The 15,518-nt window shown below is 41.2% G+C and overlaps 1 protein-coding gene across 1 annotated transcript; it reads left to right on the top strand.

Annotated features, from left to right (window-relative positions):
- The first annotated feature begins 7,499 nt into the window (after positions 1–7,499).
- Positions 7,500–8,660, top strand: LOC149149556 (uncharacterized). Its single transcript, XM_089445910.1, has 2 exons — positions 7,500–8,351; positions 8,475–8,660. Exon 1 carries the CDS (start codon positions 7,548–7,550, stop codon positions 8,196–8,198), a length of 651 nt encoding a protein of 216 aa, XP_089302036.1. The 5' UTR covers positions 7,500–7,547; the 3' UTR covers positions 8,199–8,351; positions 8,475–8,660.
- Positions 8,661–15,518: the final 6,858 nt, after the last annotated feature.

The following is a 15,518-nucleotide window of genomic DNA, read 5'->3' as shown; positions in this document are numbered from 1 at the left end:
CTGACTATTCGTTTCTGCTTCCCGGCTTTTTGGTTCCCCTGCCTCTATCCATTTGAATCCTTCTGTCCTGCGTAATCAGTCACTGTATAATGCCTCACGAGGAGGTGGCCACCTATTTCATAACGGATGAGTGTCAATTCTCTTGGACATATTCGAAACAACCATTTATTCCGTTAACTACAAGAATGCCTGCGAAACACGACCTTTTGCCAACGCATCTTCCATATCAGACTTCAAATCCTATACAACTCTACCTGTTAACCTCGTCAAATCCGGTCATCCATCGGAACGTGTCTCTGTTGTTGATCTGGAGCCTCCAAATCCTACGGTCATCGTCCATATCGGGCGGATAAGTAACATGATGTTTACCTGTCCGATGTGAGCGGTTTTCTCTCTCTTCCGCCAGACGCATGGCAACCATTGTATGGCATCGGGCGGGACTCGGTTGAAACTGCTTACCGCTCGAAGCCCTTCCGATATCCTGCCGGTTTTTGTGGGACCCCGCTTCTGACAGAATTGGAACAATATCCATTGCATTTTATAATTTTTCGGGTCCGGGTGCTTGCGGCCTTTCCTTCTTTGAGGGGTTTGCCCTGCGATATGCGATATTGCTAATCGCATATCAGAAACTACCCCCGTTTCTCGAAATGGCCTTTGGATTTGCTAATTTGCGATAGCGCGCGTTACCATGGGCCGACGGTCTGCGCGCTTGACCGATGGTCCTCGTTGCTCCGTGCTGATCACCAATTGCAACTGTTACGAGGATACCTCCGATAGCTTGATCTTTATAAGACTTGTAGCCTTTGGCATAATTTTAAAGAGTTCATGAAAACTTAGAGAGTGTTCTAGGATCCAATTTGGATCACGGCCTTCCCACTGGAAAATCTTTTGGATCACCAAAAGTTGGTTTTTAAGCATCAATCAAGTGACGGTATAGATTCCTCGCTTGCCCAATTTCTATCCATCTTGCACTGCTTGGTTTTGAACTTTTGAGCCCAATCCTGAGGTACTCAACATCCCCTCTGCGCGTAGTTCTCACCTTCCAGTCCAGAACTGTATCTTCCTGCAATTCATTGAGATATTTAGGCAACAGATCATCAATAAAAGGCAATTGACTCTACTCTTCGGGATCTTCAATCAATGAAGGTTCAAACAGTCTCAAGCTTTTTGCATTAACTACTGAATAGATGTGCATGTAAGTTGGCAAATCAAGGCGAAAACCATTCTCACCGATTTTCTCAAGTATCTTGAAAGGTCCATACCTTATCGTCTTCAACTTCTTACCTTCACCTTGCATTCTGTGTTTGCTGATATACAGCCAGACTTGATCACCAACTTGGAAACTATGCTCAATCCGATGCTTATCATGCCTTGCCTTGTACTTGGCTTGGCTCTTTTCCAGTTGTTCTTATACTTCCTGGTGAATCTCTTGGATTTGTTCAATGAACTTGGTTGCCTTGTCCACATCACTGTGTCCATCAACCGTTATGTCTTCACCAAAGACAAAATCCAAGGGAGAACTTGGTATAAAACCAAAACAGGTCTCAAAAGGAGATCTCTGTGTAGAAGAATATTTAGCCTGGTTGTAAGCATGTTGCACATAACACAAATGTTCATCCCAAAGCTTGGGATGCTTGCTGCAATAGCCTCTGAGCAACTGGATCACTGTCCTGTTGACCACCTCTGTTTGGCCATCTGTTTGTAGATGAAACGTTGTGCTCTTCTTCTGTCTGGTGTCCATCAATTCCTACAGACTTGACCAAAACTTCCCAACAAATCAGGAATCTCGATCAGATACAATGGAAGTGGGTAATCCAAAATGAATCCATACATGTTGAAAGAACAACTTTGTTGTTTGTTCAACTGTACTATGTTTGTTACAGGGTATTAAAATACACATTTTGCTGAACCTATTCACAACAACATATAAATAGTCACGACCTTTTCTAGATTTAGGCAGTCCCCCAACAAAGTCCATGGAAATACTTTCCCAAGGATGAAAAGGAACTGGTAGTGGAGTGTACAAGCCTAGTTTTCTATTGTTGGGCTTGCTTTTAGCACACATGGTACACCCTCTTATATATCTAGAAACTATCTCATTCATTTTGGGCCAATAACAAAATCTTTGCAGCTGTGCAACTGTTTTACTTACACCAAAGTGGCCTGATATTAGAGAAGTGTGTGCTTCTCGAATTATCTTTACTCTTTCAGTTTGAGGAATGCATAACTTTCCAAAATGATACAAGAGTTGGTCCTTAACATGATAATCCAATTATTCTACTTGTTTGCCATGACTTAAAGTTGCATATACATCTTTGAAATCTATATCTTGAGCATATTGTTCAATGTAGCTTTCATGCAATACTGAATTATGCTTAAGTATAGTAGATGCATTTATGATTGGTCTGGAAAACATATCTGCAAATTTATTGTGTATGTCCTTTTTATATCTGATGACAAGGTGAAACTGTTGTAGAAAATCCATCCACCTATAGTGTTTTGATTGCTGCAACTTAGTTTGTGAGTGTAAATATTGAAGTGGTGGATGATCAGTATGTATAACTGTCTCTTTGCCCATTAAATAATGTTTCCACTTTTTCACACTCTGTACTAATGCATACAATTCTTTATCATATGTGGGATAATTAACTACTGCATAATTAAATGTCTCATAATGATAACATATGGGTTTACGTGCTGCATCAACACTGCTCCCATGGCATAGTCACTGGCATCCGTTTCAATCTCAAAGGGTATTTGAAGATTGGGCAGTGCTAGTACTAGTGCTGTACTAATCTTTTCTTTCAAGGTGTCGAAGGCTTTCTACTGTTTGCCTCCCCACTAAAACACCTTGTTCAATCCTGTTAAAGCATGTAAGGGAGCTGCAATCAAGGAAAAGTTAGAAATAAACTTTCTCCAATATTGTGCTGCTCCTAGGAAGCTTCTAACTTCTGTAGCAGATTTGGGTTTAGGCCAGTTTACAATGACTGCAACCTTAGAGGGATCTATTTTCATTTCACCACCCCCTACAATATGACCCAAATAATTCAAAGATGTTTTGCCAAATTCACATTTTGATAGCTTAACATAAAGATTTTCTCTTTTCAAAACATCTAAGGTCTGTTTTACATGCTTCAAATGTTCTTCCCATGTTTTACTAAATATAAGAATGTCATCTAAATATACAATGACAAAATCATCAATTAAAGGCCTGAGTACATCATTCATTACTCTCATGAAAGTAGCAGGAGCATTAGTCAAGCCAAAAGGCATAACCAACCACTCATACAATCCTTGCTTTGTTTTGAAAGCAGTCTTCCATGCATCTTGTTCTGCAACTCTGACCTGATGTTAGCCACTATGCAAGTCCAACTTGGAAAAGTAAACAACTTCTTTCAACTGATCTAATAGATCATCTATGCGAGGAAGAGGATAACGATTTTTGATCATTATCTTATTCAGTGCTCGGTAATCAATGCACATTCTCCATGAGCCATATTTCTTTCTCACCAAGACAATTGGAGACCCACATGGTGATGTGCTAGGTCTTATGAACCCTTTCTCGAGCAGCTCCTGTACTTGCTTCTTGATTTCTGCATTCTCTAAAGCGGACAACCTGTACATTCCGATGTTAGGCAATGGAGCATCTTGCTGCAAATTAATATCATGTACTATTTCCTTTTTGGGTGGCAGACCTTTAGGTTCTTGAAATAGCATATCATATTCTGAAACAACTTTTTCTAAATCAGCTTGCTGTTTAGCATTACAGCCTTCAAATACATTGGTTTTATCAAGTTTCTTTTCCTTTACAACCATCAGTAAAAATTGTTTGCATGAATTTACAATTCTTTTCATCCGCCCTGAGTTTATGAGAGTATAATTATTCTTGAGTTTATGAGCTCTTACAATATACTCAATTCCATCTTTAATGAGTTGATACTTGTTTTCAGCTCTATAGAAAATGGCTTTTTTATCATACAAGTAAGGACTTCCTAAAACAATTCCACATATATCCAAGAGAACAATATCTAACTCAACCTCATCTACAAAGCTGACCCAAAAGAAAACCTAAGTTTACGTTGTCTAGTCACTTGTAGCTTTGCTTTATCACATAACCAACCCAATGGATATGGCTTCTTGTGAGGTGTGGTTAGTAATCCCAGTTTCTTTACAATTTCTTCAGAAATTAAGTTTACTTGGGAGCCGCTATCAAACAAAGTATCAATATTTTGATGCTTGGAAATAACTCTAATATGAAAAAGATCATGTCTTTTCCTCTCATTTTCTTCATTATCAGTAGATTGTGCAGAATTACTAGTAGATGCTTCAGAATTTTTACCTTTTATACCTATGGCTGTGATTGTTGTTTCATCCCCTGAGTCTGACCCCAAATCCTTTTGAATAGCTGCAACAGTCTTCTTCTTTTTTCCATCGTACTTCTTGGGTTTCAGCTCTGGATGTAGAATCCAGCAGTGTTCATCATCATGCCCATCCTTCTTGCAGTGAGTGCACGAAGGTTTGGTCTTTTGTACAACATTTGTCTTCCTCTCTTTCCATTTTTGTTTTCTCTTTTCCTTGCTCTTGCTTGCAATGGGTTTTGATGATCCCCCAACTTATGGGTTCACATTTTTGCCTCTAGCCTCTAAATGTGTAACCTGAACAAATACCTCATCTATGCTAGTGGGATTAAACATGAGAATGGTATGTCTCAAATAACTATGTAGACCACCTATATACTTCAGCAAAGTTTCAGGTGAGTCTAAATAAATGCCTAGAATCAAAGCTCTTTTTCTAAATTCTTGGGTGTAACTTTGTACACTTTGCCCTTTCAATTGGCGAAGAGTTTGCCAACTCATCATAGCTTGCTGCATATAAGCTAGTGGATAGAATTGTTTTTTAATTGCAGAAACAAATTCATTCTAGGTAGAAAGAATTTTACCATGCTTCTTCAAATCAGCTTGTGTCCTGCCTTCCCACCATACCAGGGCGGTGCCTCCAAGGCGTAGGCTAGCCAGTTGAATCTTTCTCCTTTCTGAATTGATGTTTTGCACTCTGCAATATACATCAATCTGTCTAATCCAGTTATCTATCTTTTTTGCATTCAATTCTTTGTCATAAACTGGCAAATCAAACTTCACATCTAATTTAATCAAAGAAGGTTTCTTCTTTTCCTTTTCAGGGCTTTCTTTATGTGAAGGAGATGATGATGGAGGAGATGGTGGAGAGGGCTTCTCTTCTTTTCCTTTGCCTTTTGGGTGAGCAACTAGAAGAGGTTCTTCTACTCCTTTATCTTGTTTGGAGGTTGATGACTCTTCACCTCTACGTCTCTTAAATTCTCTATACATTTCTTTTACCTCTCATGGTCATGGAATTGTCCATGAACTGGGAGTCTGATTCCAAGGGGCTTTCTTCTGACATTTTCCTCTTTGGATAGACTCTTCCAATTTTTGGGTTAGCTTCAACCAACTCTCCTTCTCCTAATATAAGCTTTGATCTAGTTATCATTCAACAAAAAAGAATCCAGCACAAGCTTGTCCAACCTTAGCAACCTAGAGCTCTAATACCACTTGCTTTGGAATTGATCTAAGACAATTAATAAGGTATTACAGACTCATATGCATGGATGTGCCTATGTTATTTTATGCAACGGATCGATAAGATTGCGAAATACACAGGCAATGAAGCAGTTAAAGAAAACATAACATGCAACACATATAAACCAGTGTTGTTAAAATCGCGATAAAATCACGATTTTATCACTATCCCGCTTAAATCGCGATTTTTATCCCAAAAAATCGCGGGCTTTTTTTTATAACGATTTTTTCTGAAAAAATCGCGATTTTTATTGAAAAAAGCGCCGAGGCGCGGGGCAGCGGGCTTTAAGTTATGAAAATCGATTTTTTATTAGTCATTTCTGACTTTCGCCGCGCGGAGGAGGAGGAGACGCCTTGTGGAGGAGAGCTGAAGGGTTTGGGAGCGAATCCAAGTGGTTTTAGGAGAAATCCAAGACAAGATCACCAATTTGTCCATAAAAACGGTATGTAGATTAAATTTTTTTTGTTTTCCTTGTTATAAACTTTGTTTTTCATTGTTTTTGGTTGAGAAATTTCATATGGGCACCATTTGTTTTCAATGTTCATTGTTTTTAAAGATTTTTTTGTAATTTTTCATTGATTTGGGATGGGTAACTTGGTATGACTATGGGAACCAATTTTTTATTTTTTTTTTCATTTTTTTTAAACATTGTTTATGTTTTTTGATTTTCATTGTTTTTTGGCATTTGCCATTTGGTTGGGTAACTTGGGATTTTGTAAATTTGTAACTTGTAATTTTGTAAATGCTAAATTGTAATTTGTAATCCTAAATTCCTATTTCCTAATCCTTATTTTTCCATAGGTTTGCAAATTCAAAATTCAAAAACAAACATGCCAAGGAAATTGGATCCTTTCTGGGAATATGGTGAACCTAAAGCTCCGAATGATAGACAAAACTTGAATTGCAAGTTGTGTGGAAAGGAGATATTCGGGGGGGTGTACAGGTTGAAGTTCCACCTTGCACAAATCCCTGGACGTGATGTGGGGCCCTGTATAAATACAAATCCTGAAATTATCCAAAGAGCCATGAGAGCATTGGGAGAATTAGAGCACACTAGAGAGGCCAAAGAAGAACTCAAAAGGCAACTAAAAAGGCCAGCTGAAGGAAGTGGGCCAAGTGGCACTGGTTCTACTGCAACGTCAGTCAATCCGGTAGCTGCATCATCATTTTTTGTTCCTCGAACCACACCTGGTTCACAACCAACTATCGGTTCAATGCTAAAAAGAACTGAAAAAGAACAAGCTGATAGGTTGATGGCAAAATTTCTCCTCTGGAGTGATATTCCTTTCAGCATTGTAAGGAATAATCCATTTTTCCAACCTACTGTTGATGCTATTGCCAGTGTTGGCCCGGGGTACAAAATCCCTTCTCTTCATGATTTCAGAGGCCGGATTCTTCAAGAGGAAAAGCGTGACTGCACCCAAAGATTGGAGGATTTTAGGGCATCATGGGCACAAACAGGATGCACTGTTATGTCAGATGGTTGGACTGACCAAAAGGGGAGAACCCTTATAAACTTCTTGGTTAGTTGTCCCAAGGGGACTATGTTTATCAAATCTATTGATGCAACTCATCAAATCAAAGATGCAAGAACTTTATGTGATTTGCTGGATGTGTTTATTTTGGAGGTGGGTGCAGAAAATGTTGTCCAAGTCATAACGGACAATGCTGCAAATTATGTTGCTGCTGGTAGAATGCTTATGGACAGGCATCCTACTTTATTTTGGACACCTTGTGCTGCCCATTGTATTGATTTGATGTTAGAGGACATAGGGAAAATTTCCTTTGTCAAAGATATTGTTGACTCATCAAAAAGCATCACAAAATTTATTTACAATCACACATTTGTGCTTAGCTTGATGAGAAAATGCACCAACAACAAAAAGTTGGTGCGCCCCGCCATTACACGGTTTGCGACGAGTTTCATATCTCTTCAATCCCTCTTGAATTCTATGTGGGATTTGAAGAGAATGTTTCTTTCAGAGGAGTGGCGTGCTTCGTCAATGAGCCGCAAACCAGAAGGAGAGGCCGTGTGCAGACTAGTTTCATACCAGGAAGACTTCTGGGCGGGAGTGCAGGAGGTGTGCGTTGTTACTGAACCTTTGGTAAAGGTTCTTCGGTTGGTTGATGGTGAGAAGCCCGCAATGGGCTATTTGTATGAAGCCATGGACAGGGCCAAAGAAGCCATTCGGTCCTACTATGATGATAAGGGAGATGATGGGTTTCAGAGACAACTCCTTCTATGGGAAGTGATTGATGAGCGATGGAACAACACACTCCATCGTCCCATTCATGCTGCTGGGCTTTTCCTGAACCCTGCATTTTCTTATGCATGTGGGTTTGGTTTTGATGCTGAGGTCGTGGAAGGATTATTAACCTGTGTCCAGAAGATGGTGAGATCTCCAGAACAACGTATAGAGATCTCTAGACAAATTGAGACATATAAGATGTCAGGTGGCACATTTGGCTTTGAGATGGCTGTCACTGATAGGACGATTAAAATGCCAGGTATTTTTAGTTTGTACTTTGTAACTTTGTTTCAAATTTCATTGTCTCTTCAAATTCCATTTTTTTCTTATGTTTATTTAAAATTTTATTTGTAATTTTGTTGTAGACGCATGGTGGAAGATGTATGGTGGCAGAGTACCCCTTTTGCAAAAGCTTGCCGTACGCATCCTCAGCCAAACATGCAGCTCCTCAGGATGTGAGCGCAATTGGAGTGTATTTGAAAAAATACACAACAAGAAGCGCAATAGGTTAACACTTAAACATTTAAAATATTGCAAATTTCCAAATAAATTTTTGAATTCATTAAAGTTTTAAACAATATTTTTTTTATAATATTAATTATTAATTATTATTTCATGAACTTTGTACAGGTTGGAGTCCCATAGACTTAATGACATGGTCTATGTCTACTACAATCTTCGATTGTGGGTGAGACAACTAGAGAGGACACCTGATACGGAAGCCATCTCATTGGATGGGATTGACACCACTGCTGAATGGAGGGTTGAGACCGAGAGGCCTCTCATGGATCCCACTGATGATTGGTTAGTGCAGGATGAGGGGGAGGAGGAGGGGGAGGAGGAGGAGCAGGAGGAGCAGGAGCAGGAGCAGGAGGAGGAGGAGGAGCAGGTGGAGGAGGAGCAGGAGGAGGAGGTGACACCGCCTACCCGGGCTACCACTACCACCAGTAGAGGACGTGGTCTCCGTCTACCTCAGCCTCCTGTAGCTGCTACTACTAGTTCTTCAGCTTCTAGAGCACGTCAGACTCCACTGCCATTTCCACCAGCACAGGCACCAGCTTCTACATCTAGAGGGAAAGAGAAAGTTGTGCCATTTTCTCGCAAGAGGGGCAGAGGAAATCAATAGGATTAGACTTTCATTTTATTGTATATGACATTATGACATGATGAGATACATTATCATATTTTTTGTTGATATTTTGAGGCTGAGTTGGGACTCAGGACTTACTATTCAGGACATGATTCAATGTTATGTGTGATTTTAGCGCTAGAAATGATATTAAACATCTTATATATTAGTTTTTTTATCATATTTATGTGTCAATGTATTTATTTTATGTTGTAGATGGTTTAGATATTAAAAAAATTGAAAAAAAATGAAAAAAAATGAATATTTTTGTGCCAAACGCTTTTTTCCACTTTATTCCCGGCGCCGATTTAATCCCGATCGCGCTTTTAACAACATTGATATAAACACAACAAGTTTAATAAGGAGTTCACCCAATACTCCTGGGCTACGTCTCCAGGTCCAACCTTCAGTGGTTGCCTCTTTATTATGTTTTCAAGCAGAGTTTTTACAATAGTGAGCTCAATTTGAGTCTCACTCAGCAGATACAAATCAGTAAGACTGTACTTGGATTCCCCAAGTCTCTGGAGTACACAGACTCTCCTCACTAAACTCTCGATCTCTACTGGTCACAGTAGTATGAGCCCAATCTAAGACTCATACATGACAAGCATTACAGAGGAGTGCGCTTGAACCTCTCAAGCCTTCCCAATCTGAGACTCATACATGACAAGCAGTACAGAGGAGTGTGCTTGAACCTCTCAAGCCTTCTCTAGAGCACACAGACTCTCTAACTCTCTCTGTCTCTGTCTTGAGTTTGGCTCGATGCTGCCTTTGCTTCTGCAGGTCAGCTCGGCTTCTTGTCTCTGCTTCTAACTTGGTTGCTGCTTTCTCTGTCGGCTTGTGGCTTTTAAGCCAATCTGCTTCCTAACTATTCATTTATGCTTCCTGGCTTTTTGGTTTCCCTGCCTCTGTCCGTTTGAATCCTTTTGTCCTGCGTAATCAGTCACTGTATAATGCCTCACAGGGAGGTGGCCACCTATTTCATAACGGATGAGTGTCAGTTCTCTTGGACATATTCGAAACGACCGTTTATTCTATTAACTCCAAGAATGCCCGCAAAACATGACCTTCTGCCAACGCATCGTCCATATCGGACTTCAAATCCTATACAAATCTACCTGTTAACCTCGTCAAATCCGGTCATCCATCAAAACGCGTCTCCGCCATTGATCTGGAGCCTCCAAATCCTACGGTCATCGTCCATATCGGGCGGATAAGTAACATGATGTTTACCTGTCTGATGTGAGCGGTTTTCTCTCTCTTCCACCAGATGCGTGGCAACCATTGTATGGCATTGGGCGGGACTCGGTTGAAACCACTTATCGCTCAAAGCCCTTTCGATATCCTGCCGGTTTTTGTGGTACCCTGCTTCTGATGGAATCGGAACGATATTCGTTGCATTTTATAATTTTTTGGATTCTGGTGCTTGCGGCCTTTCCTTCTTTGAGGGGTTTGCCTTGCGATATGCAATTAGCGACTTGTCGACTTGTCGCTAATCGCATATCAGAAACTACCCCATTTCTCGAAATGGCCTCTGGATTTGCTAATTTGCGATAGTGCGCATTACCATGGGCCGACAGTCTGCGCGCTTGACTGACAGTCCTCGTTGCTCCGCGCTGATCACCAATTGCAACTGTTACGAGGATACCTTCGATTGCTTGATCTTTATAAGACTTGTAGCCTTTGGCATAATTTTAAGGAGTTCATGAAAACTTAGAGAGTGTTCTAGGATCCAATTTGGATCAGTTAGAATCTTAGAATCTCTGACACTACCAAACCAAGAATCTCAACAAGAACTACTTTGCACAACAGAAAATATAAAGCAGTAAATCACATATGCACAAGTATACACAATTTTTAACAAAATATTGTACAATAATGTACAACCCAATCTTCATTATATTAAACCAATCTGAATAATACAACAGTCTATGGAATACAAGATACAATGACAATCATGTTGCAAACTCTATGTCCATCAAAGGAAAACACATAGAGTCTCCACGAGGGCTACCTCCTACCACTGCTGCAAGTCAGTTCTGCTACAATGAACACAGGCTTATCCAATCTACTCTTCTAGGTTGGCCAACACCTGAGCTCCAATCTACCTTATAGTAGCCTCTTTTGTCCATGAAAGAGCTACACATAAGGCTTCAACCTTCACCCAACCTTCAACTATCTATGTCACTTCAAGACTACTTGTCAAGGGCTACTTTGAGTAGCCAACACGCTACCCTCCACCAGTCCAATGGCACCCAATTCTTCACTGCAAGATTTTCTCCTAGTTGAGGTCTCCAACTGCCCAAGTCAACCTCAAAACACAGCTCCCACAAACTGCAACAACTTTGTCCATACTAGGACATCATCCACTAGCATCAATTCAACCTTAACACATCAATAGAATACATACCTAGCCCTGCTCAGCTTCTGCGACACCCTGGTGCAGTGTGTTGCATGCTCAACCCTCACTTACGCTGCCTGCACTGGTTTTCCTGAACTCGTGCGTTCCTTCACTTGTGTGTTCCTACACTCACGTGTTCCTGTACTTGCGTGTTCATGCACTCATGTGTTCCTGCACTCGTGCATTCCTGCACTCGCGTTCCTACACTCGTGCTTTCCGTCAATCGCATTCCTGCACTCACATTCTTGCACTCACCTGTTCCTGCACTCTAGTTGCCTTTCTTGATGTGAAGACTATGAAAGATGCTTCTTGGATGTGTCTAAATGCCTCACACTTTACCTATATTTATAGGCATCAAGTGGCTCCAACGAATTTGTCTTTGGGCACTACTTTAACTGCAAGTCGTACTACCCAACTAGACAAATTTACCCATCTTAACTCAAAAATTCATCTCTTCAACCACAACTCGGAATCGGATGATTTTCAATGTCAGATTCGTCTCGACGAGTACTATCATCCTCATCCATCACATGTCAAAATATCTCCATAGTTTTGTCCCCAACATAGATGAGTGCGAAACCCCAAGCTTGGGTTCCAAGCCCACAAGTGACTCTTGTGGTGCTCCACTCTCCAAACCCTGAACCTTAGGGCTTTAAGTACCTCCCAAGCTACTCAAAAATCAACACCAAGGAAAGATAGCGAAAATTTTCCAAATATCAAAGTGCATCCCAACATCCAAATTTCGTCCAAAATTGCAGGTCCAACTTATTTTTACAAGGGAGATTCAAATCCAAGCGATGATGAGTTATAAATGAGGCTCTCCTTTAATTTATATGAGCCTCTCACAAGTTTGAATGGTCTAATTAACCTAATAAAGTCCCTAAAAGTATTTTAATGTGCAAATAACAACCCTTTTCGTGAAAAGCACACCAAATAGCTCAATAAGTAATGAATAAGCCATCCAATGCTAACCGAAATGATAAAATAATGGTGCAAAGGATCGTTTGAAGGTGAAAGATGAGTCCTCTAAATGCCATGATGAAGATGAGGGCTCCCAAAATCATGATCAAGAGGGTGGCCCCTTGATTTCCAAGAAGAACATCTAGTGGTGTTGCCAAGTGGTTGTGGGGCATGTTACCACTCAAACTAGCAGGGGTTTTGAAAAGGGATCCTTGAAGGGCTACTAGTAGGCTAAGGGAAACAACATTGGAATTTCTAAGTCTAATTGTTAGAAACCCTTCATGTACTTTTCTGATTAATTAAAAAGTTATTTACCATGTAAATACTGAAAATAAATACAAGTACATGCTCAACACATTACAGATCATCAACTGAAGGAAACAAAACAAGCACACAAGTGACATTGTTGTTTTTGGATCAATGTCCCCGGAAAAACCCAATGCAGGAAAATTGGTGCAGCTATTTGAGGATTTTAATTATTAAGCAGTTTCAAAATATAATCTGGGTGCCAAAATTGGCTCACCCAACAGAGAATAATCTCGGCAATAGCACCTCTCAGTCGGAGACAAATGTTCCAATTGAAACCCCGATAAACACTCCGACAGCTCCCAGCTCCAATCTGCCCCACGAAAACCCCAACGTTAGCCTCTAGGGACTGCATCAGCCCTTTCTGGTCCAGCGTCTACCCAGTGTCACCCTAGCTCACCTTGCGTCAGCCTCTAGAGGCACTGCATTAGCCCTACCTTGCCCAGGTCCTGGGGTTTGGTATTGGATCTCTACCTTCCAAGTATTTTGGAAAGCCCTTGATGGTAAACTCCCTCAAGACCTCCAACTGGAAACCCCTCCTTTAAAAAATCACGGGCAAACTCAGCAGCTGGGCTTTTAGATGGTTAAATCTAGTGGGACGGACAGTCCTCCTCAAAGCAGTTCTCCTATCCATCCCAATCTATCAGCTCTTCGAAATGGTAGCGCCAAAAATGTCGTGCAAAAATGGTGGAAACGTTCAAGAAGTTCCTATGGGGAGGAGCTCAACAAATTAAAAATGGGCACTGGTTTCATGGCAAAACTTAATAAAGCATAAGATGGATGGAGGCCTGGGCTTGAGGGACCCCTACATCCTAAATAAAGTAATGGGGGCAAAATTATGGTGGCGTTGGATGAGTGGTGGGTCAGATCTATGGAAACAAATATGGATAAGAAAATATAATATGCATGTGAGAACAGAAGATATCCTAAGGTACTGGGATCCCCCCAAAGGGTCGGCCATATGGAATTTGGCGACCCAAAATAGAGACCATGTTCAACAACACTTTTTCTAGCAAATCAGGAACGAGAAAACAACCCTATTTTGGCATGAATCATGGCAACAAAGGGAAAAACTACAAAACATAAAAGACCTAAGAGTCCTCCTGTTATGTACAACTGGGAGGAATTTTCATACAGTGGCACAATTCTGGAAACTAGACCAAGAGCAGGAAGGTTGGAGGAAATGGCGGAAGATGACAGATTGGCCTCAGGCCCTGGAATAAGATCAATGGACACAGTTTGAGAAGAATCTTGAATCAAGGAAAATAACTATCATTAATGGATCAGATATCCTATGATGGGGACACACTACCAAAGGGACATTTACAATAAAAGAAGCATATGGAATAAGCGTTGGCTGAAATGGCGAAGGGCAGAACCCGATTTGGAAAACGATATGGGGTGGGGGCTAGTGGACAAAGGTGGCCTACTTCTTGTGGCTTGTAAGCAGAGGCTGCATTCTTACCTGGGATCAGCTCCAAAAAAGGGGATTTTATGGGTGGTTGCTTTGCAAGCTCTGTAATGCAAACAGTGAGGACCTTGAACATATCCTCAACACTTGTCCATATGCTGAACAAAAATGGAGACAAATGGAAGAACTCTTCAGAATAATGGATCGAGATAAGGATAGCATTTGAGAAACCATAATCCTCTGGAGAACAGGCATATTCTCCAGCCCAATCATAAACAGAGCTTGGGGTCTTGCACTGGGATTCATTCTTTGGGCCATTTGGAAAGAAAGGAATCGCCAAATCTTCAAGGACCAGCTTCCCCCTCAAGAGGTGGTGTGGGAAGGGATCATACAGAACATCAGGGAAACCATTCTGGCAGAGAAGTGGTACCCAGAGGGCTGGCAGGTCCCACCCCATGAGGCCAGAATCATTCAAAAATTAAACATAGCGCCGACCATGGTAAACTAGGCATCCTAGAAGGTAACAATGAGAGGAGTTACCTCCCTTAATTATTTTACAGCACCTTTGGAAGGATTTGTGAAGCTAAGCTTTGATGGAGCACCGAAAGGCAACCTGGGACTAGCTAGCCTTAGAGGACTTTTTCGGGACTCCAGAAGCCACACCAAGCTCATCTATGCTGAGCACTGTGGGGTTGCTGCAAGGCAAGGCCTCCAAACCAAAAGGGGCTACAAGAGTATTGTAGTGGAAGGGTATTAGAGGCTTGTTATCAACACGGTAAAAAAATTAAACCAATGAACATAATGGGAAAAGCTCAGCCAAAGCTGGAGAACAACAAGGCTAATCCAAGAGATAGGAACCCTTATTAGCAACTTCAACTATATAATGAAAAATCATGTCAGGAGGGATGGAAATAAAGCAACATACTTCCTAGCGAATTGGGGTTGCAGTCATCAGGATGCACCTCTTGAGCAGGCTTGGCTGGAACAACCAAAAGATGAGATGTTCCGACCCTTGAAGGAGATCTTGGAACAAGACGAGAGAAAGAGTGGTCAAGGCACTCAAACCACCGATCGGGGTGTGAGGCAGATGACAGACCCATTAAGGGGGTTATTATGACAAGTATAGACAAAGGGAATGCCACCACCTCCCACACGCTCGAAGCGCAGGGCATGGTGGCAGTCAGCATGATTATGATAAGACGACTGAAGGTGGCATATGATGCATAGGACAGGATTGACAGCAAAAAGGGTTAAATAGGAAGGAGGGAGATAGCGGAGAGAAGACATCACCGAAGGTGGCGCAGCGTTTTCCGAAAGGTGAAGAGACACAATGACCCCAAGCGCTGGTTAACAGGTATGTTCTTTGCCTGCACTTCATTTTTCTCCCCAACATCTGGTTTGTTGATTTGGGATTACATGAGGGCAAGGAGCTGGGGAGAGAGAGAAATTGGGGTGGTGGGAATAACT

This window comes from Pinus tabuliformis, chromosome 9 (assembly GCF_031772625.1).
Source record: "Pinus tabuliformis cultivar Carrire ecotype Pingquan chromosome 9, CPIR1, whole genome shotgun sequence".
In the NCBI taxonomy this organism is placed as follows: domain Eukaryota; kingdom Viridiplantae; phylum Streptophyta; class Pinopsida; order Pinales; family Pinaceae; genus Pinus; species Pinus tabuliformis.
This window is presented reverse-complemented; position numbering and strand designations above follow the sequence as displayed.

Coding starts and splice junctions, on each gene's coding strand:
- LOC149149556 (XM_089445910.1), top strand. CDS start 7,548: ATGTGGGATTTGAAGAGAATGTTTCTTTCAGAGGAGTGGCGTGCTTCG.